The following is a 23,927-nucleotide window of genomic DNA, read 5'->3' on the forward strand; positions in this document are numbered from 1 at the left end:
CTCGGCAACCCAGCGTCGTTAACCAGCACGAATGGGACGGCAGGGAGGCAATCTGGATGATGTCCCTCGGTAGCAACGGGTGAAAAAACCAGCAGAAGAGATACACAGATCAACAGATGTAAATATGGGTCAGATTCAACAGCAGTAAAGCCTCCAACATTACCTACATCGAAAGTGTCGTTGACGTTGCCGACAGCTGGCCCAGCTGGTATCAGCAGGTAGACCCCTCAGAAGGAGAAACGGTACAAATAAAAACACCAGCGTCCCCTCCTCGATCGAAAATTCGAGTATAAGTCTCCGTTATAATATTAGGAAGCCAGCCAACGCCAACGTCCTATCCTCGTCCGAAAAATCAAGTGTAAACAATTCTCCGGAATGATGTTAGGTATCCGAAAAGCCTTCTAAAGTTTTTAAACAGAGATAAAAAGTACTGCAAACAATGTCTATGTTCAGCGATTAAACTTAACTACAATATTGAATACAAAAGAAGAACTAAAATGTATATTAAATTAGGAATATGTAAAAAAAATCAAACGAAAACAATGCCAGGCAGAGCGGCGTTAAACTCGCCACCGTCCCCGTTACCTAGCAAACTCAGACCACACATAGAGGTGTCATACAACTGGATTCACTTCATTGCACACACTGTATGTATCACAGTCAAAAAATATTATAATTTTTTTCTAAGTGAAGAGGGTTCACATTTTGATTAACACTTTAACCTAGTAATGTCAGTGATGACTTTTTATTGACCTGTTTTTAGATTGTTTTGACGGTTGTGGAACATTCACCAGTTCTTGGGAGCAACAGGTATGACCAGGGGCGACTCGTCCATAAGGGAGATTTGGGCGATGCACTGCCAACGGGAAAAGGAGATCTTTTTTTCTGTCGGATTCTACCACTAGACCGTCTGATCTGTCTCTTAGTTTGACGATAACCGTACTGAGCAGTCCTTTACGGTGCCAGTATGGTTAGTATGTCATTTCCTGTTTATTTATCTGTGAAAAATCTGTGTGCCTGGGGTCTAGATGTGCTAAAAAAGTGTTTGTAACCCACCCCAGCAGCTGTCTCTTAGTTTGACGATAACCGTGCTGAGCAGTCCTTTACGGTGCCAGTATGGTTAGTATGTCATTTCCTGTTTATTTATCTCTGACAGTCAGGCAACAGTCAGGCAAAAGTCGTGCTTCAAATGGCCCCGCCCCTTTTTGGGGCAATTTGGGGCAAAATGGAAATCGCCCCAGACCTCTCTCACAGCATATGTCTTAAATTGAGTACTTTACGAAATACACTGCAATACAGTGCGTAGTGCACACTATGCACTTACATCTGTAGTGCGTTCAGTCGCTGATTAGTGTCTCAAATGGAATACTGACGGACGCAAATGTGCCAGCCTTTTACCCATAAATCTGTGCGCCAGCTCCCTCCTGCCAACTGGAAATTTTAAACAAAGATGGCAGACCAAACTCCGCTGATGGCCGTGTTTTGTATGTAAATGTGATTTTTTTGGGGCGTTTTCTTGCTTAGATTTTTCAAAAGTTACGGAGAAATAGACAGTGGTGGAGGAAGTACTGAAGTTTAGTACTTAAGTAAAAGTACAAGTACCCAGGGAAATAAAAGTAAAAGTAAAAGTAAAAGTACTGCATCAACAATCCTACTTAAGTAAAAGTAAAAAGTACTTACTTTTAAATTTACTTTAAGTATTAAAAGTAAAAGTACTCACGCAATGGGTTGTCTCTCAATGTCTAGGCTGTGCCATTTTGATAAAGAAATAGCTACTGGTAATAAATGCCTCTACAGGTGTCACTACTAGTAATAATTATAAGCAACAACATTTGTTAATTGGAAAGGTTGGTGTACTTATTGTGCCTACCATCTGTAATACTGTTCACACTATATCTTACAATTCTGCGGATGACAAGTTATCTACCAGGGATTATTTGCAAAGTTAATACCATTAAGCCAAACCAATAAAGACACCATGTGCTATCTTTAAATCTTTTATTTAATTGTAAACGTGTGAAAAAGGCAAACATGGAACATGAAAAACAAATGTAATTGTAAAAAGTGGACAGAACAAGGCACGCTAGCTTGACAAAGCTAACCTACCAGCTTTATGTTACCACTACGTTAAATATATAATGAAGATACAATCATGTTTTTTGATGCTATTGCTGTATGTCAACATGCATTTTGCAAGATAACATTATAATATCATGTCAGTAAACGAATTAAATACATATATCAATATTCAAAAGTCAGGGACATTAACTTAGCATAGCAATCACTCTGCTTACCTCGATATGCTACTTTAAATTTGAGGGCGAATTATTGAAGGCTAGCAACTCCTTTTTTTGAGGGAGACAGGAAACGCATTGAAACCTCCAGGAGTCATTCTTGGGGCCTTTGAACTCGAACATATCTTTTAAATAGGGCCAAGGGTGGCTCATATCAGAGGGCTCAGTTCAGGCCGACTCTGGATCCATGTTGAATAGGGAGTTAGTCAGGCTGTCTGTTGAATGTTCAGGTATAACAGGCAAAGCTACCGCTAGTGCTGCTGCCAAATGCGCACTCTGATATCATTGGAGTTGATAGAGCCACCTGATTGGTTTAAACTTCCAAAACAGCAACGCAATCCATAGTTTTGTGTAGGCAACATTTTGGCGAAACTGTGTTCATAAAATGTAACGAGTAACAACACATATTGTAGAAATGTAGCGGAGTAAAAGTATAGATAATACCAAAAAAATTTAATGGAGTAAAAGTAAAAAGTATGCACTATTATTTTTACTTAAGTAAAGTACGGATACGTACAAAATTACTTAAGTACAGTAACGAAGTAAAAATACTTCGTTACATTCCACCACTGGAAATAGACACTGTACTATCAAATAACACAGTTATTGTAACCAGCAATAATGGTTGAAGTGATTTGCGAGGCATCAGTCAGCCAACTTTCCAAACTGAAAAGCTTCCTCTTCTGCTACGTAGCCAAGATGGCGCCCGTTTAGGGCGAGAACTGTCCATTGTTTCACACTGCATTTTTTGACCGTTTGCAGTGCGCAATCCGGGTACTTTCAGTGCCCTGAATTCTGTTGGTTCTGTCAATGTGAACGCCCTACTTACTGAAAGTCAGTTTTTGAAGTGCGCAAGTACCCGGTTTGAGACATGGCCATTGACTCTCATGTTAAATCCATTTTTTTTTTCACAAAACAGGGCTCTCAATGGATTCTCTATGGCTTCCGGGAAGGCTCGCCCCTCCATGCTTTCGTCATACGTAATAGGACGTATAAGGACGTCATACGGCTTTGGTCAAGGCATATTCTGTCAAGATGGCTAACGTTCAGTGCAATAACTCGATTCGCCCTTTGAAAGAAACTCCTTTAAGACGGCCTACTAATGAAGATAAATTGACAACAAAACAACTAGGATTTCGTAGACCAAATTAATCCATTCAACAGGTTTTCTACAAAGGGGGAGAAGTCCAGCATCCAAGAATTGGTACGAAAGAAAATCTTGGATAGTAGGCTGTGAAGTGGCTAAGGCGGTCTGTATTTCTATATACCACTGTCACTTTTCATAGGCTGTGAAGTGGCTAAGGCGGTCTGTATTTCTATATACCACTGTCACTTTTCATAGGTTTCACAGTGTGAATGTTCGCTTCTTGCACTAACACTGAGTTATTTTCTATGTGATGACTTATTTTGCTTTTGTAAGCCAATACTTTCAAGATCAGTCAATAAATATTGTTGGTTTTGACTTATATGTTGCCCCCTTCTTTATGTTGTTACTGGACATATCATGTGTCCTGTTAAGCTATGTTACATCATACAACATTTGAGACATGTGAAAAATGAAAAAGTGGGATAATAATCATTTTTGCTTATGACCTGGATGCAACTTTCTTCCATAGCTTTCCACCTGTAACTAGCTACTCTTATGTAGCTAGAGGGAAAATCTTTCTGTTGTGCGCTGCCATCTAGTGGACAAAAAGGTACTGCTGTATGAGTTAATCAGCTAACAACAAATTGATACAATTGTCTTGCTTAATGTACCTACTGAATGGGTTGCCTTAATCATTATCAAAAAATTGCCCCTCCTGAGAATCTTTTCAGGAGCCGCCACTGGTGAAAAAAGATGTGTAAAACAGATAAGCCCTTTGCTTAGTGATGTGAAATACTTTATTGTTTTGATTTGTATATTATTATTTAGTGAAGCACATTGAAAATGCAAGCTTCTAAGCAAGTGATCTTCTAATGTTATACTAGTGGTTACTGTGATGTTTTTCTATCATCTCAATGTAATCTGAGTTCACCCAGGTAATGGTTACACATATAGAAAAGAAGTTAATGAGATGTCATGTAAGAAATAGAATAAAAAAACAGACACTGATTATTCTGCACTTTGTGTAGATTGTTTTTTTATGCATACTAGAAGAATCTGAATCCTGTAAATCTGAATGCTGAGATGGCGAGCTAAGCCCAGATTGTGGATGCGGTGTGGCGTACCGTATGATCCAGAACGAACCTGATTCGCTTATCAAGAAGACATCAGACCCCAGTCCTGCCCGTCAGGTAGACAGGTAGTAAGGTAGTTTAGAGATACAGTACACATATAGACCCGGACCAGAACGGAACTTGTGGAACCTTCAAGCACACACTATTCATGGACTGAACAGACTATATCCTGGGAACTGTACATATACACACACTGAAAGGACTGAAAGGAGTTATTTTACAAGAATCATACAATTTCCAAACAATCTACTCTTCCTTTTTTATTTGACACTGTTTTATATTGTGGTTGTTGCATGACGGATTGTGAAGCAATAAACCTGTCATTTGTTCAACTTGTTCTTTGATATGTTATATGTTACATGTTATTTTTTCTCTTGTATTGCCCGTCTACTGCGTAGATGTTGCCTGCCAGGTCATAAGAATTTCACTGCTCTGATGACGCTAAGTTATTTGGTGCAAGTGACAATAAACACTTTGACTTTGACTTTGACTTGACTTTGTCTTAGGCCTGCCTCTCCTTCGAATCTAGGTGTTTAGTGCTTTTTCTAATACTGGCCCGAGACAGCTGCTACACTAACATTTCTACAAATGGTGTGGATAGCAGTGGGCAGTGGGTTAAATATGAATAGTGTGAATAGCAAGAATACCACATTGAACAGGTGCCATTCACCATTGCAGAGTAAATTAAATGTAACAACACTGTAAACATCATGATGTGATTTATTGAAATATTTCAAGAGCTCAGATGGAAGCACAAACTTGTGCTGCACATCATAAACAACATGAGGCTGTGAGTGTCAATTGAAGGTGTTTTTCTCTTAAATAAATGTAAGCTTACATTTTTTTCTTTGTGGGACAACCCAAAAGTGTGGATAAGTATACAAGATTTGATGGAGATTATAACTCACATGTCACAGTACACCACCAGTGCACAATCTCCATCATCGGAATGAAATCTAGTTGCTCTGCCCCTGCCAAAAAAGGCTTTGTCATACACACTACGTATGTGTGTGTGTGGAATAAAAAGTTGTAAGGGTAATTCTTGTATCCTTTTTTTTATTAAAGATTATGCAGGCCTACATAAATGATTGTGTCCTTTTCGATTACCAATCAAAACAGCAGTGAAACCATTGACTAACAACAATGTATTACATTAACAAATGAAAACTAGTACAGAGTTAAAGTGCATCTGTAAAGTATTTTTTTTCTTTCTTTTTCTTACTGTTGAGAAGTGATGAGTAAAAGCATCATGTTACTTGAGCTGTATATGTTTAACTGAAAGGGGCCAATGTAATATTGACTAAATTGCAGAAATGCTAATCAACAACTACAATATACATCGGAGTTTCCCTAATTGCTTGATAGAATGCACTCAGATAATCCATATTACAGACTAAAATGTTCACTCCTAAAAATGGTCCAGATTTTAATGCAGAACGATATTTATATAATACATTTAATACTATTAATAAATAGGTCAATACCATAAATGGACCAGATAAGTTATCATTACCACATCCCGTAAATGAAGTATGCTTATTTCATAACAAGTATTAGTAAACTTGTTAGTTTGTCAATGTGTTTATGTGATGGCATGCTTGACGGCATGTTTAAATATACCAAACCATTCCAATCATTCCTTATTTGGATCCTGCTTAGTTTGCAGATGGGCACAATATAAGGACCTGGAGGAACCGAGAGGTCCACAGAGACTAGGGGGTTCCAGTGCACAGTAAGTTGTCATGCTCTGACTAGATGGTAAATTCTGAAACATGGGGGAGCTAGATTGGCTAAGTAGTGAAAACTGTTAAGTTTTTACTATTTGCATTTATGTATAATATATTGTCCGACCTCTTCCTCCTATCATTTTAGACTATTTGACGCTTGTGGAAATTTCATCTGGTCCTGGGAAGAACAAGTAAGTTTATCTGCTTTTTAACAGACTATCAATTCATCAACTTAAATTATCTTTTTAAATAATAGCAAGCAAGCAAATCGGCTACCAAAGAGAAGATATGCCTATAACAAAAGTTCATAACATCCTTTCCAGTTCAGTCAAAACAGTCTTTTTCAATCAAATGGGGTTGCATAGGTATACATATTTTCCAGATTTGGTTGTTAAATACAAAATTCTGGGCTGTACACACAATCTTTGGCTGGCCAGTTATCACCTATTCTGGCTTTGTAGCTACTTTTATTCAAATGCAAAGGTTATATCTCCTTTGACCAGGCTTCGGTGAGGTTCTATGAAGACATAACTTCAAACATAAAAAGTACTGTAAGACAAGAGAAAATGAACTCAGCTTAAAAAAAATTGACACCTACTTTCAGATCTGCTTATGTCTTTTTGCCTTTTTTGAACTTTGTGGAAAAGATTCTTTAAAAAAAGAGAATCTCATCCAGACAAATAGCACTAATTTTCATTTACATGACTGCACTCCATACACAATGATGAAAGACAAAGACAACATTTTAAATCCACTAAATAATAATCCAACACACTTTTATTTATTTATTTACTGCATTACCCAATGCCTGTAGGGTACATTTTGAACCCAATTTCTACATTGACTGTTTTAGCAAGATACCCATAGATTAATATGATAACCCACCAATATGTTTCCCACAATAGATACAATGTAAATATTTACTGTGTCTCTTGACTGCCTCATACACAGTCACTACAAAAACATCCAGTTGTTGTTTCGTTTACTTTTTTCAGATATTCTACGTTTCAAGGATGAATTATGTTTCTTATTCCGTGGTTGTAATCTTTCTTATTACAAAATGACATGTTCATGCCTCTTCTTCCAACAGTAAACCTCAACCATGGGGGACAGTGACATGGCCACTTATGGCGAGGCTGCCATTTACCTCCGTAAGCCTGAGAGGGAGCGACTTGAGGCCCAAACCAAGCCCTTTGATGCAAAGTCAGCTTGTTATGTACCTGACAAGGAGGAGTTGTACCTGAAGGCTAAAGTCCTGAAGAGAGATGGTGCCAACGTCACTGTTGAACTGATTGAAAAAAAGGAGGTATGTTAGCAAGGCTCTTAGTTAAGAAAATGATTGAGTATTTCCATTAAATACAAAGTTTCTGCCTTTATCTCTATATTGTCCATTTGTTTTAGGAAAGAGTCGTTAAGGCGGACGATGTCCACCCCATGAATCCTCCCAAGTATGACAAGATTGAGGACATGGCCATGATGACCCACCTCAATGAAGCCTCTGTCCTGTATAACCTCAAAGAGCGTTACGCAGCATGGATGATCTACGTAAGCTTTATGCTTTCTCACAGATGAAAAACTATGTTAAAAATAAAACAGTTGTAAAACCAATCCCCTTTATTTCCTCATTCTAGACCTACTCTGGACTTTTCTGTGCCACTGTGAACCCCTACAAGTGGCTCCCTGTGTATGACCAAGCAGTGGTGGAGGCCTACAGAGGCAAGAAGCGTATGGAGGCCCCACCCCACATTTTCTCTGTCTCTGACAATGCTTATCAGTTCATGCTCCAAGGTAAGCATTCATTTTAAAAGCCACTAAATAATAAGATTTAATTGCATATTTGTTCATGAACTAATTCAAAAAAGTGATTTATCTAAAAATGCATTTGTCCCACAGACAGGGAGAACCAGTCTGTTCTGATTACGTAAGTGTCAATGCATGACTTAAAACTTTGCATTATCTTCTATGTTGCCTTGTGGCACACACAATTCTTATCTGAAAAATGTCAATATCTTATGTTAAATCTAGCGGAGAATCTGGTGCTGGCAAGACTGTGAACACCAAACGTGTCATCCAGTACTTTGCAACAATTGCAGTCAGTAGTGGAAAAAAGGAGGCAGTGCCTGGAAAGATGAAGGTCAGACCCCTTACACATTTATGTGCTAATTATCATAAAGCAACACAAACATTCTCTTCATAACAACATATTCCTTGAATGTTTCTTCCCCTTGCAGGGCTCTCTTGAAGACCAGATTATTGCTGCCAACCCACTGTTGGAGGCTTATGGTAATGCCAAGACTGTGAGGAATGACAACTCTTCCCGTTTTGTAAGTTAATTTCTTATTAAAACTCTGCCCTCAGTTCTGTGGTTATTAATAAGATAAAATGACTTAGGATAACATTTTGTCTAAAACAGGGAAAATTCATCAGAATTCACTTTGCCGCAACTGGAAAACTGGCTAAAGCTGATATTGAGACTTGTAAGTATAATTATCCTGTATATATAAAAAATTCAAATTATTGTTATTATTATTATTGTTAATTTTTTAAAGTTAAAATATATTCTTTCCCACCTAAATAGACCTGCTGGAGAAGTCTAGAGTGACATTCCAGCTTCCTGATGAGAGAGGCTACCACATCTTCTTCCAGATGATGACCAACCACAAGCCTGAGATTATTGGTAGGGTTATTATTTTCAACCAACAATCAAAAAACATTACATGTAATTATTAATTTGCAACAACAATTTATTGTTTTCCCCCTCTACAGAAATGTGCCTCATCACAAGCAACCCCTATGACTTTCCCATGTGCAGTCAGGGTCAGATCACTGTGGCCAGCATTAATGACAAAGAAGAGTTGGACGCCACAGATGTGAGATATCCATGAGTTTTTCTTCTGGACAATGAATACAATGAGAATGACATTCTTAAAAACACTAATGATTAACAAAAATGATGCGCTTAATTTGCATTTATGCATGTAATGGCAGGAGGCCATTGACATCCTGGGTTTCACTGCAGAGGAGAAAGTCACCATTTACAAACTGACTGGTGCTGTGCTCCATCATGGCAATTTGAAATTCAAGCAGAAGCAGCGTGAGGAGCAGGCTGAGCCTGATGGCACTGAGGGTAGGTTTAAAAACTCTACTGATTTTGGGTCAGTTCTAGTAATAACTACAAGGTAGTCTTATTTATTGAAGTAATTTCATTAAAAGATAGATCAGCATGTATATTAACTTCAAGTTGTACTTTTCCTCTGATTATAGTTATTAATATATTACATGTATTACCTACAACAGAAGCCTGTAAATATATCCACAGTGTCATTCATTACATAATTTTGAGTAGCCTCTCAATTTAGGATACGCATTACTTTTCCTGGGTAAAATATTGATATAAATAACTCACTTAAACTCTTTATTGTTTTAAGATGCTGACAAAGTCGCTTACCTCCTGGGCCTGAACTCTGCTGATATGCTGAAGGGTCTTTGTAACCCAAGGGTGAAAGTCGGAACTGAGTTTGTCACCAAGAGTCAGACTGTGCCACAGGTATCTCACATACTACAAGGTTGACTAAAGACCACAAGGATTTTGACATTGTTTGACAAGAATATTACTGCTGGTATTTTCTTTCTCAGGGTTCACACCCGTTATCATTGACGACATTTCAAAACTTTTCAAGGACCTTTAATGAAATCTCCCTGAATCTTCACAAGCTAATAAATAAACAGAATGATATACTTTACAGCACAGATTGGGCCTAAACTCTGAAAGAAAAGTAAATAACAACCTTTTCTATTAGACAGGCTATGTCAATTCAAGTAGAGACTGCATCAGGCACAACAAAACCATTATCCATGGAAGAGTACAATAACATAATTAATTTCTATAGACCTACATTCCACAAAATAATTATTTCTTGACTTTTCCAGAACTTTAAGTGACTTAACTGAATTCCATGACTTTCCTAGCCCTGGAAAATGGGATTTTAAAACTCCATGACTTTTCCAGGATTTCCATGACAGTGGAAACCCTGCCTTTTCTCATCATAGTAAGTAAGTAGTAATTCTAACATATTGTTTTAGGTCAACAACTCAGTGGCAGCCTTGTGCAAGTCTATCTATGAGAGGATGTTCTTGTGGATGGTCATTCGTATCAACCAGATGCTGGACACCAAACAGTCAAGAGAGTTCTACATTGGTGTGCTGGACATTGCTGGATTTGAAATTTTCGATGTGAGGACAAAATTATAAGATTGTTAACTAACATTATTTATTTCTAGTGACTTAAGAGGGCCACTCTGATATAATGTTTAATATGTATTCAACACAGTACAACAGCATGGAGCAGCTGTGTATCAACTTCACCAATGAAAAACTGCAACAGTTCTTCAACCACACCATGTTTGTCCTGGAGCAAGAGGAGTACAAGAAAGAGGGCATTGTTTGGGCGTTCATTGACTTTGGCATGGACTTGGCTGCCTGCATTGAGCTGATTGAAAGGGTCAGTTTCAATCAATCCAACTAGCACAGTGTTAGATTTGTATAGTTTCATGATGTCCACTTTTATAACTAAGCAATCTTATTTTTCAACAGCCCATGGGTATCTTTGCCATCCTTGAAGAGGAGTGCATTGTCCCCAAGGCCTCTGACACCACTTTCAAGGACAAGCTGTATGCCCAGCATCTTGGCAAGAACCAAGCCTTTGAGAAGCCCAAGCCTGCCAAAGGCAAAGCTGAGGCTCACTTCTCCCTGGTGCACTATGCTGGCACTGTGGACTACAATGTTACTGGATGGTTGGACAAGAACAAGGATCCACTGAACGACACTGTTTTGCAGCTGTACCAGAAGTCATCGATCAAACTTTTGCCTGTCCTGTACCCAGCTGTTGTTGAGGGTAATAATCTGTTCAAGTCAAAAAGCTAATACACAAATAGTAATTATATTAGATTCTATGTATATAACTCAATTATCCGATTCATTATTTGTATGCCTACAGAGACTGGTGGTGCTAAGAAGGGTGGTAAGAAGAAGGGTGGCTCCATGCAGACTGTGTCCTCACAGTTCAGGGTATGTGTTTTAATATCAAGAAGAAAATGATCAATCAATCAATAATTGTCCCAGCACAATTAACTGTATGATTCAAATTGTATACATTCTTGCCTCAACAGGAGAACTTGGGTAAACTGATGACCAACCTGAGGGCCACCCATCCTCACTTTGTGCGTTGTCTGATTCCAAATGAAATTAAGAAACCAGGTAAAGGGCTTTTAGTAAATTAAGACATGTCCATTATTCAACACCTTGTATTTGCTTGAAAATTTTACATCTCTGTATTTTCACAGGTTATATGCAGAACTTCCTGGTCATCCACCAGCTCAGGTGTAATGGTGTACTGGAGGGCATCAGAATCTGTAGAAAGGGTTTCCCAAGCAGAATCATGTATGCTGACTTCAAGCAGAGGTAAACATACAACAATATACAACAATAACTTATAATACACACTTCATATATGTTTTAAATGGGGAAGATAATGTTTTTTTTTATTATTGACAACAGATACAAAGTACTCAATGCCAGTGTTATTCCTGAGGGTCAGTTCATTGATAACAAGAAGGCTGCTGAGAAGCTCTTGGGATCCATCGATGTTGATCACGATGAGTACAAGTTTGGACACACTAAGGTGGAGAATGTTTATATCTTAAATTTTTTAATCGTGGATAAATATTGAATTACATACAGTATGTCCATTTCTGCTGCCAATCACTCATGTCATAATTTGTTGGTGTTCTTAATCTTTTAGGTGTTCTTCAAAGCTGGTCTTCTGGGTACCCTTGAGGAGATGCGAGATGAGAAACTGGCTTCCCTGGTCGGAGGAACTCAGGCTCTCTGCCGTGGTTATCTTATGAGGAGAGAGTTTGTGAAGATGACAGCACAGAGGTAATGTGTGATGTATTTGGTGGAATCACACTCAATCCAAAATGATTTGACCTGAAATAGGGCATGAATAGATGAAAAGACAGATTCCGCACACAGAGGTTGACGTTAAAAAGATGATTTAGTGTATTGAAAAATTAATTAATTCACTATAGAAATTATATGTTGTTTATAAGAGAGAATCCTTCAATGAGATCCATATGCTTCAACATTTACTTTGCAACACTTTTCCAGAGATGCTGTCTACACCATCCAGTACAATGTCCGCTCATTCATGAATGTCAAGCACTGGCCATGGATGAAGGTTTACTACAAGATCAAGCCTCTTCTAAAGAGCGCTGAGACAGAGAAAGAGCTGGCCAATATGAAGGAAGACTTTGTCAAATGCAAAGAAAATCTGGCAAAAGCTGAAGCCAGGAAGAAGGAACTTGAGGAAAAGATGGTGGCTCTGGTCCAAGAAAGGAATGACCTACATATGCGAGTGTCATCTGTAAGTGTAGCAATGTTAATAACAATATGGGTAATCATCACATCATTGCACTTTTCACATCACTAACCTGTCTGATAATTATATTTTCAATACAAATCAGATTTCATCCTTTCATCTTGTATTTATTGTAGAGCAATGAGACTATCAACGATGCTGAGGAGAGGTGTGAGGGTCTGATCAAGAGTAAGATTCAGCTTGAGGCCAAACTCAAGGAGACATCCGAGAGACTAGAGGATGAAGAGGAAATCAATGCTGAGCTGACTGCCAAGAAGAGGAAACTGGAGGATGAGTGCTCTGAGCTCAAGAAGGACATTGATGATCTGGAGCTGACCTTGGCCAAAGTGGAGAAGGAGAAACATGCCACTGAGAACAAGGTTTAGATTCTTAAAAAAAAAAAAAAAACATAACACATTTTATTTCCAAGAAGTCTTTATGAAGTTTACCGGATATTGATATAGAACATTCTATGTGTAGGTCAAGAACCTGACAGAGGAGATGGCCTCTCAGGATGAGTCCATTGGTAAGTTGACAAAGGAGAAGAAAGCCCTCCAAGAGGCCCACCAGCAGACTCTTGATGATCTCCAGGCAGAGGAAGACAAAGTCAACACTCTGACCAAGGCCAAGACTAAGCTTGAACAGCAAGTGGATGATGTGAGTTAAGGGCCTGTCTATGTAAAGAAATGCACATATATCATTGTGTTACTTAATGACATGCTTTGTATCTGCAGCTTGAGGGTTCCCTGGAGCAAGAAAAGAAGCTTCGCATGGACCTTGAGAGAGCTAAGAGAAAGCTTGAGGGTGACCTGAAACTATCCCAGGAGAATGTCATGGATCTTGAGAATGACAAGCAGCAGTCTGATGAGAAGCTGAAGAAGTAATGTAGAATTATATTTGCAACTAATGATTCATGCAAACATGTACTCCTTTTTTAGTCCTACTTTCTATAAGGCAGCCATTAACAACTATTTCAATTTACAATGAAACAGGAAGGATTTTGAAACAAGCCAGCTCCTTAGCAAGATTGAGGATGAACAATCTTTGGGTACTCAGCTCCAGAAGAAGATCAAGGAGCTTCAGGTTTGTTTCACATCTTCAGTGCTGAATAGTGTTTATTATCATCTGCCTGTTCTTTCTTAGTATCACTTATTTCTTTTTAACAACCAATAGGCCCGCATTGAAGAATTGGAAGAAGAGATTGAGGCTGAGCGTGCAGCTCGTGCTAAGGTTGAGAAGCAGAGAGCTGATCTCTCCAGGGAACTTGAAGAGATCAGTGAGAGGCTTGAGGAGGCTGGTGGTGCCACTGCTGCTCAAATTGAGATGAACAAGAAGCGTGAGGCTGAGTTCCAGAAGCTGCGTCGTGACCTTGAAGAGTCCACTCTGCAGCATGAAGCCACTGCTGCAGCTCTCCGTAAGAAGCAGGCTGACAGCGTGGCTGAGCTGGGAGAGCAGATCGACAACCTCCAGCGTGTCAAGCAGAAGCTTGAGAAGGAGAAGAGTGAATACAAGATGGAGATTGATGATCTCTCCAGCAACATGGAGGGAGTTTCTAAAACTAAGGTTTGTGACATGTAAACCTTAATGCTCTAACTAACTCTAACTACAAACAATATCATACTGCAAACAATGATACCAAACGTACATATTCTTGTACATTTTGTATTAAATGTTGTCAAGTACAAAGGTAATAATTGCCATAAACATTTCTGACTTTTGTGTTGCTTATTAATTTAACTTTCACAAACAGGGAAATCTTGAGAAGATGTGCCGTACCCTTGAGGACCAACTCAGTGAAATCAAGGCCAAGAGCGATGAGGGTGCGCGCCAGATCAACGACCTCAGTGCTCAGAGAGCAAGACTTCAGTCTGAAACTGGTGAGCTTGGCCGCCAGGTTGAGGAAAAAGATGCTCTTGTGTCTCAGCTGAGTAGAAGCAAACAGGCTTTCACTCAGCAAATTGAGGAGCTGAAGAGGCTGAATGAAGAGGAAGTCAAGGTAATGAATCTGAACACAATACCACACCACTTATCATTATACCGAGAGCATTGGGCATAGGAACATCTATTTACTAACACAAATTATTTTCCACAAACAGGCCAAGAACACCCTGGCCCATGCTGTTCAGTCTGCGCGCCACGACTGCGACCTTCTGAGGGAGCAGTTTGAGGAAGAGCAGGAGGCAAAGGCTGAGCTGCAGCGTGGCATGTCCAAGGCCAACAGCGAGGTTGCTCAGTGGAGGTCCAAGTACGAAACTGATGCCATCCAGCGCACTGAAGAGCTTGAGGAGTCCAAGTAAGTAACACTCACTCAAACATATGCATTTAATATGTAGAACTATGTTGAACAAATCAATAATTTTATTATCAGGAAAAAGCTTGCCCAGCGTCTACAGGAGGCTGAGGAGCAAATTGAGGCTGGCAACTCCAAGTGTGCCTCTCTGGAGAAGACCAAGCAGAGACTCCAGGGTGAGGTTGAGGACCTCATGGTTGATGTGGAGAGAGCCAATGGTCTGGCTGCCAATCTTGACAAGAAGCAGAGGAACTTTGACAAGGTTATACCTCACTTCTCTCTTAATATTTATTATGGACATATGGAGTATCGGTAGCAATGTCTTGTATGTGAAATTGACCCAAGACACAACCTGCTTTTCAAAGGTCTTGGCAGAATGGAAGCAGAAGTATGAGGAGGGTCAGGCAGAGTTAGAGGCTGCCCAGAAAGAGGCTCGCTCTCTCAGCACTGAGCTGTTTAAGATGAAAAACTCCTATGAGGAGGCTCTTGACCAGCTGGAGACTCTTAAGAGGGAGAACAAGAACCTCCAACGTGAGTCAAGATGGCCTTAAAATACTTTCAAATCAAAGCTTGTTAAGAGAAGCTATAACACAAAGTGTTTTATTCTGGAACGAAAATCAATAGAACATTGGTAGATGCTGACTTTGTGTTAAGTGTTTTAAATTTATTTTTGCAGAGGAAATCTCTGACCTGACTGAGCAACTTGGTGAGACTGGAAAGAGCATTCATGAGCTGGAGAAGGCCAAGAAGACTGTTGAGACTGAGAAGGTCGAGATCCAGACTGCCCTGGAAGAGGCTGAGGTACAAATACAAAATCCAACAGGATGGAGTGGAGAGATTCAATAGGACATCTTCATAAATTAAGCAATTGGTCATATCTTAAAATTCAGTTTTACACTCTATTTAAAAATAGGGAACTCTTGAGCATGAGGAGTCCAAGATTCTCCGTGTCCAGCTTGAGCTGAACCAGGTCAAAGGTGAGGTTGACCGGAAGCTTGCAGAGAAGGATGAGGAGATGGAGCAGATTAAGAGGAACAGCCAGAGGGTGACTGACTCCATGCAGAGCACCCTGGACTCTGAGGTCAGGAGCAGGAATGATGCCCTGAGAATCAAGAAGAAGATGGAGGGAGACCTCAATGAGATGGAAGTTCAGTTGAGCCATGCCAACCGCCAGGCTGCTGAGTCCCAGAAAAATCTGAGGACCGTCCAGGGTCAGCTCAAGGTCAGCAGTATAAATATTCAGTGTTTTGTTTTTTACACTGATTACACCAATGCAGTATAGCAAAGACCATACATGTCTCTGTCAACCAGGATGCTCAACTGCACCTTGATGATGCTGTCAGAGGACAGGAAGACATGAAGGAGCAGGCTGCCCTGGTGGAGCGCAGGAACGGCCTTATGGTGGCTGAGATTGAGGAGCTGAGAGCTGCCCTGGAGCAGACAGAGAGAGGCCGCAAAGTGGCTGAGCAGGAGCTGGTTGACGCCAGTGAGCGTGTTGGCCTCCTGCATTCCCAGGTAGAGAAAAAATGGTTGTTTTAACTGATACATTAAAGAAACAATTCCAGCATTCCAGCAAAATATAACTGAGTTGTTTCTTTCTCCACACTAGAACACAAGTCTGCTGAACACAAAGAAGAAGCTTGAGGCCGACTTTGTTCAGGTCCAAGGTGAAGTTGATGACATTGTCCAGGAGGCAAGAAATGCTGAGGACAAGGCCAAGAAAGCCATCACTGATGTAAGGTTTCTTTTTCTGAAACTGAGCATTATATTTAAAAGTATTTTTACTTGTATTATTTAAAAAAACACTATTCTGTCATCTAGGCTGCCATGATGGCAGAGGAGCTGAAGAAGGAGCAGGACACCAGTTCTCATCTAGAGAGGATGAAGAAGAACCTGGAAGTCACTGTCAAGGATCTGCAGCACCGCCTGGATGAGGCTGAGAATCTGGCCATGAAGGGTGGCAAGAAACAGCTCCAGAAACTGGAGTCCAGGGTAGGTAACAAAATATGACTGAATGAATATGTTTAACTTATCATAACAAAACAGGGGTCAGTATCTGAAATGGAAATATTTTTTATGTTAAGGTTCGTGAACTGGAAGGTGAGGTTGAGGGTGAACAGAGACGTGGTGTTGATGCTGTCAAGGGAGTCCGCAAATACGAGAGGAGGGTGAAGGAGCTCACCTACCAGGTAAGAAAGCTCTCCTTTTTACTTTAGAACTGCACGCAAAATCTGAGAGGGGAGGACCTTTCTTGACAAACTTTTTCTCTTTAGACTGAGGAGGACAAGAAGAATGTCACCAGACTGCAGGATCTGGTTGACAAGCTGCAGATGAAGGTCAAGGCCTACAAGAGGCAGGCTGAGGAAGCAGTGAGTATTTTTCTACCTTTGCTATACAAGAAAAAAATCTGCATTGACACTCTTGTTTTGTTTTACTGTATTAATTGCACTCAATTTCAAATACAACAGGAAGAACAGGCCAATACTCACCTGTCCAAGTGCAGGAAGGTTCAGCATGAGCTGGAGGAGGCTGAGGAGCGTGCCGACATTGCTGAGTCCCAAGTCAACAAGCTCAGGTCCAAGACCCGCGATGCTGGAAAGGTAAGATAATGTTTTCTGAACAAATATTATTATTTCACAAATAAAGTGTTATTGATTTGTATTTGTCATATAGTAAATTCATTTTCTTTGTTCTTTTTTAAAGGGCAAAGAGGCTGCAGAGTAAACTCTCGGAATCCATGTCACTTTCATCTGGATTAAAAATCCTGGTTAATGAGACTGTTCTGTAACAATGCATACTGCCTAATAAATATTTATTTATCTGAATATTGTTGTTTGAGTTTTATTAATGACTCATTCATTAGATCATTCGTAACATGGATAAAGGTTTACTACAAGATCAAGCCTCGTGCTTGAAGTGAAAAAGAACTTGCCACTATGAAGGAAAAGCATGCAAAACTCAAATAGAACTATGCAAAAGCTGAGGCCAAGAAGAAGGAACTTGAGGAAAAGATGGTGGCTCTGGTTCAAGAAAGGAATGCCCTGCAGCTGCGATTGTCATCTGTATGTTTCTAATTATTGGTGGAGGAACTATTCTACATAATTACGCATCACATATTCTAAACAAGGTTCTGACTCTGACTTCTTACCCATTGTACGGGTCTGAGAATCTCTCAGATGCTGAGGAGAGGTGTGAGGGTCTGATCAAGAGTAAGATCCAGCTTGAGGCTAAACTCAAGGAGACAACCGAGAGAATGGAGGATGAAGAGGAAATCAATGCTGAGCTGACTGCCAAGAAGAGGAAACTGGAGGAAGAGTGCTCTGAGCTCAAGAAGGAAATTCTTGAACTGGAGCTGACCTTCGCCAAAGTGGAGAAGGAAAAGCATGCCACTGAGAACAAGGTTGGGGTTCATGAAGGGTTCACACAATGTTTATGTAGTGCCCTCTCGGGTACAGTCGACTACGCCACCCCTTGAAGTGGGCTAAATTATGTTAGAGCAAGGGGAACTCAATAACACTATTGCCACAGTTGTTTGTGAAAGTATAAAAAGAATCTTTATTAATAAATAGTACACAAGAGTGGAGTTGGTTGGTCACCAGATAAGGGAATAATAATACAAAAATACATAGACACAATATGGGGACTGGGGAACCTCGGCAATGGGCCACTAGGAGAACTGATGTCAGGCCAGGTCTCTATAACACACGTGGTCTTGTGCACACTAAATACCACGTGTTTAAATTCAGGGAAAATGCACTACAATATCCAAGACACTTGGGTGATATGTGACAAGGCAATTAAGAGTTCAAACTACATGCACACTGCAATCTCTGTAGGTGTCACGTCAGAGCCCGGACCTGCACTAGCCACGCCCCCGTTGGTATCCACTTGCTCAGGCAGCATTCAGACGTTGACGTTGGAATGCGTTGCGCCAACGGATGGCGGAGGAGGAGTCTGGCGCGTGGGGTTCTGTTGATACCAGTGACGTTATAGTGAGATTGACAGGTCAACAAACCAATCACGCCACTAGCAAGCTGCTTACCTTGTAAGCAGTAGCATGCTAACATTAGGTAGGGTGCTCACACACCTCGCAAATCCTATCAGACGTATTTTTCAGTTACAATAAAGGGGTTTTTACATTGTACAGTGTCTATTTCTCGGTAACTTTTAAAAAATCTAAGCCAAAAAAAGTCAAACAAACAACTTTTAGGTACAAATACGACCATCTACGGAGTTTGGTCGCCATCTTTTTTTTTTTGAGCTTGCCGCATTTTAGAAGTGAGCATATACGGGATCTGATTGGCTAGCGCCTGTGCTGTCAGTTATGCATGAAAGGCAATTTGATTGGCTGACGCATGCATTGCCTCACGAAAAGTTGAACATTCTTCAACTCTTGCTGCAAGCAAAGCATGAAACGCAACGCACGGGAACCCAACGGAGCCACAATTCAGTTCGGCAAAGGATGACGTCACCCCATTCAAAGTGAATGGGGATCCGTCAACCCTGACGGATCAACGCATTCCAACGCGTTCGTCTGAAAGGTCTGTTACTCTCACCGGAGTACTGATCACTTACACCTGTGTCCTCACTCACCGGGTCCCTAATCATCCACACCTGTCACAGTCCCTACATATACCTCACACTCCCTTCACTCTGTGTCTGGTATCCCACTTCAACGGATTCACAAACCTTGGATTTCTCGCTGCCTGACTTTCATGAGGATTACATACTCTTCCGTCTTAGTTCGTTACATTAGCCCTGCCGGCATCAGCATGGACGAGGGGAAGGTGAGTGCCATCACTACCTGGCCCCAACCCAAGACGGTGAAGGAACTACAACGTTTCCTCGGGTTTGCGAACTTCTACCGCCGCTTCATCCGGGGTTACAGCCAGATCACAGCTCCACTCATCACCCTTCTGCAGGGCAAGCCGAAGTCCTTACCCTGGAACCCTGAGGCCGCTGCGGCATTCGCCCTGCTGAAGAGCGCCTTCGGAACCGCCCCCATCCTCACCCTACCGGACTCTGAGGTCCCATTCCTCGTCGAGGTGGATGCCTCCAAGACGGGAGCGGGGGCGGTGCTTTCCCAGCGTTCCGGATCTCCATCACGACTCCATCCATGTGCCTTCTTTTCCCGGAAATTCAGCCCGGCGGAGCTCAACTATGACGTGGGCAACCGGGAACTCCTCGCGGTCAAGCTCGCTCTTGAGGAGTGGCGGCACTGGCTTGAGGGGGCTCGGCACCCCTTCACGGTGCTTACGGACCACAAGAATCTGGAGTACATCCGGGAGGCCCGAAGACTGAACCCCCGACAGGCCCAGTCGGCGCTGTTCTTCACCAGGTTCGACTTTTCACTCTCCTATCGGCCGGGATCCAAGAACGTCCAGGCTGACGCACTTTCCCGACTCCACGAGGTGGAGGCAAGCACGGAGGAGCCAGAGAGGATTCTGCCTACACCAGTGATCGTCGCCCCGATCCTGTGGGCTCTAGATGAGGAGATCCGTCTAGCCCAAGTGGAGGACCCAGCTTCGCCGGGCACCCCCGCCGGGAAGACCTACATCCCCGCTTCCCTGCGGGAGCAGATCATCGAATCTATGCACACCTCACTGGGCACAGGTCACCCGGGGGCCAATGCGACCCTCTCGCTCCTCCAGGAGCGCTTCTGGTGGCGTGGCATGGCTGAGATGGTTCGTAGGTTCGTGGCGGGCTGCGCTGCCTGCGCCATGGCAAAGACGCCTCGCCAGCTGCCGGCTGGGAAGCTGCAACTGCTGCCCATTCCCCAGAGGCCTTGGTCACACCTAGGCATTGACTTCATTACTGACCTCCCTGCATCCGACGGATATACGTGCATTTTTATCGCTGTGGATCGTTTCTCCAAGTCCTGCAAGCTAATCCCGATGCTGCGTCTTCCCACCGCAGCTGAATCCGCGACAGCGCTATTCGAGCACGTCTTCCGCCACTTCGGAATCCCGGAGGACGTGGTATCGGATCGGGGACCACAATTCATATCTCGATTTTGGAGATCCTTTCTCTCGTGCCTAGGTGTGACCGTCAGTCTGTCCTCGGGATACCATCCCCAGACGAATGGGAAGACGGAGAGGAAGGTCCAGGAGATAAGCCGGTTCCTGCGAACCTTCTGCCACGACCAGCAGCACAGCTGGAGCCAGTTCCTCGCCTGGGCGGAGTACGCCCAGAACTCCCTCCGTCAGGCCACAATAGGGCTCACCCCCTTTCAGTGCGTACTTGGGTACTAACCTCCCCTGTTTCCATGGTCGGGGGAACCGTCCACGGTTCCCGCAGTGAATTACTGGTTCCAGCAGAGTGAGAGGGTCTGGAGCGAGGCTCACCATCACCTCCAGAGGGCAGTCCGGCGCCACCAGCATCATGCGGATGTTCGGAGAAGACCTAACCCCGACTACACCGTCGGACAGAAGGTGTGGCTCTCCACTCGAGACATCCGGATGAGACTGCCCTCCCGCAAGTTAAATCCTCGCTTCATTGGCCCCTTTGTTATCATATCCCAGGTCAATAATGTGTCCTTCAAGCTAGAGCTCCCCCCTCACTATCGTATCCATCCGGTGTTTCACGTGTCACTTCTTAAACCCTATCACCCGCCGATCACCTCTCTCCCCTCTTCCTCACAGCCTGCCGTCGACGTGCCCCCGCTGCCGCTCCTGCTTGAAGAGGGTCCGGTCTATGCCATCCGGGAGATCCTGGACTCCCGACGTCGTCGGGGTCGCCTGGAATACCTCATAGACTGGGAGGGCTATGGTCCATAGGAGCATGGGTGCCTCGGGACGATATCATGGACCCCGCCTTCCTCGCCGCCTACCATCAGGACCATCCGCACCGCCCAGCACCTCGAGCAAGAGGACAGGAAGACATGAGGGAGCAGGCTGCTATGGTGGAGTGCAGGAACACCCTGATGGTGGCAGAGATTGAGGAGCTGAGAGCTGCCCTGGAGCAGACAGAGAGAAGCCGCAAAGTGGCTGAGCAAGAGCTGGTTGATGCCAGTGAGCGTGTTGGGCTCCTGCACTCTCAGGTAGAGAGAAGTAAAGGTTCTTGGACTGCAATTACATCATCATTTTCACCACTTAATGTATAATAAGGATTTATACCTTAACCCTAGAACACAAGTCTGCTTAACACCAAGAAGAAGTTGGAGGTTGACCTGGTTCAGATCCAAAGCGAAGTTGAGGATACTGTCCTGGAGGCAAGGAATGCTGAAGAGAAGGCCAAGAAGCCATCACTGATGTAAGCAATGTTGCACTTCTTTCCAAATGATAATTCTGTTCAAAGTTTGAGAATGTGTTCATTTCTAATATGAAAAACTGTGTCATCATCTAGGCTGCCATGATGGCAGAGGAGCTGAAGAAGGAGCAGGACACCAGTGCTCATCTGGAGAGGATGAAGAAGAACCTGGAGGTCACCGTGAAGGATCTGCAACACCGTCTGGATGTGGCTGAAAATCTGGCTATGAAGGGTGGCAAGAAACAACTCCAGAAACTGGAGGCCAGGGTATGCAACAAACAGGAGAGCTATATGTGGTATATTATGTATATATTTATGTGAAGGTTAAGGTCTGGTATTAAGTAGACACTTTTATCCAAAGAAACTAAGAAGGGCATACTGCAGTGTATCAAATCCGGGTCAAAGGTTGAGACACATATCACTGTACCACCAACATCCACAATATATATACATATATATAAAGATTTGCTATAGATAATTGTCAGGGAAATTACCCTAAACAGTTAACTAGCAGATTAAAGACACAACCCAGCATGGAAGTGAACTGGACTTGTTTACGCCGCGTCCGGCGGAGAGCAGACACCTCGACCAGGGTCTCTCTGACGTGCTATGCGGAAACAAGTCTCTTTATTGAAAATCCAAAGTTTACACAGGATGGCAGACAGGATTCTGGGATACACTTTAGGATATCTGCACTTAACCCAAGAAGATGTTCACAGTTCATACATGACACTCCCATGGTTGTACCATCTCGTCTTTGGTTCCCAGAGATAAGAATGTTTACCTAAAACCCCCAAATCCAGACTCTGGGTCTTACAACAATAAATCAGTCTTAACCTAAACATTTCATGACACCTCTGAGTTCCAAATCTCTCTTTCTCACAGATTCAAAATTCCCCTCACAGAACAAAGGAAACAGCTGAGACTTCTATTTAACAAACTAATATCAAACTACAACACATATCATGATAATAATTATATAGCATATTTCTTTCACAATAATACTAAAACACTGAAATGGAAAGGTTCGTGAACTGGAAGGTGAGGTTGAGGGTGAACAGAGACGTGGTGTTGATGCTGTCAAGGGAGTCCGCAAATACGAGAGGAGGGTGAAGGAGCTCACCTACCAGGTAAATTATTAAGACGCCACATATTTTGCAAATTATGAAAATAATGTCACATTTGCAAGTTTCTATCTGTTAACTGTCACATTTATCCATAATTGTGATGCCCTATCCTGAAATTGGAACTTTTTTTATACCCCGCTGCCGCATAGATTTCATATCCCACAGCTTGGCGTTTTAATTTTGCTAAAAGTTTGTGCCTCCACTTTCCTCCACATAGGAGTGAGAAAATGTGGCAAGCTAGCAAGTCACAGTTCCAAGCTGTAACTCACAATAGTTAACTCAAAATTAATCGCGATTAATCGCAAATTTTTATCTATTCTAAATGTCCCTTCGTTTATTTATTTTTTCCATCTTTTTGTTTGAATTTTAATGCCCTTATCAACATGGAAAAGTGGATTGGCTTGCTTTATGCAAATGTTTTATTTTATTGAAAACCAACATTGCCAAACAGGGCGGTACAAAATAAAATTATAAAGTGCACATTTCAGGTAAACAAGGACTCAGCCTATAGTGCAGTTAAACTATGGCTTAATATTTTCTTTTTTTCAAGTTTGCTGGGAACATAGCAGTCAGGCCTCTTATTTCAGAAACAATGAACCGTAA

The 23,927-nt window shown here is 42.0% G+C and overlaps 2 protein-coding genes across 2 annotated transcripts; both read left to right on the top strand.

The window, feature by feature from the left end:
• Positions 1-7,648: 7,648 nt before the first annotated feature.
• LOC116217931 (myosin heavy chain, fast skeletal muscle-like) lies at positions 7,649-18,424 on the top strand. Its single transcript, XM_031561750.2, has 36 exons — positions 7,649-7,786; positions 7,873-8,029; positions 8,135-8,162; positions 8,267-8,375; positions 8,473-8,565; positions 8,655-8,718; positions 8,820-8,918; positions 9,008-9,111; positions 9,230-9,368; positions 9,670-9,788; positions 10,325-10,474; positions 10,572-10,742; positions 10,835-11,135; positions 11,238-11,308; positions 11,410-11,497; positions 11,584-11,701; positions 11,798-11,921; positions 12,042-12,178; positions 12,410-12,665; positions 12,797-13,039; positions 13,140-13,316; positions 13,394-13,539; positions 13,652-13,742; positions 13,833-14,222; positions 14,410-14,655; positions 14,756-14,952; positions 15,028-15,211; positions 15,315-15,480; positions 15,626-15,750; positions 15,863-16,171; positions 16,261-16,464; positions 16,559-16,684; positions 16,771-16,941; positions 17,034-17,138; positions 17,223-17,322; positions 18,126-18,424. The coding sequence occupies exons 1-36, from the start codon at positions 7,676-7,678 to the stop codon at positions 18,422-18,424; spliced, it is 5,718 nt and encodes a 1,905-aa protein (XP_031417610.2). The 5' UTR covers positions 7,649-7,675.
• A 3,447-nt stretch (positions 18,425-21,871) lies between these two features.
• Positions 21,872-23,547, top strand: LOC116218980 (myosin-8-like). The gene is given in 6 exon segments (XM_031561751.1): positions 21,872-21,988; positions 22,076-22,187; positions 22,190-22,200; positions 22,294-22,464; positions 23,223-23,327; positions 23,542-23,547. Coding segments are annotated over 6 exon segments (522 nt in total).
• Positions 23,548-23,927: the final 380 nt, after the last annotated feature.

This window comes from Clupea harengus, chromosome 24, assembly GCF_900700415.2.
Source record: "Clupea harengus chromosome 24, Ch_v2.0.2, whole genome shotgun sequence".
In the NCBI taxonomy this organism is placed as follows: domain Eukaryota; kingdom Metazoa; phylum Chordata; class Actinopteri; order Clupeiformes; family Clupeidae; genus Clupea; species Clupea harengus.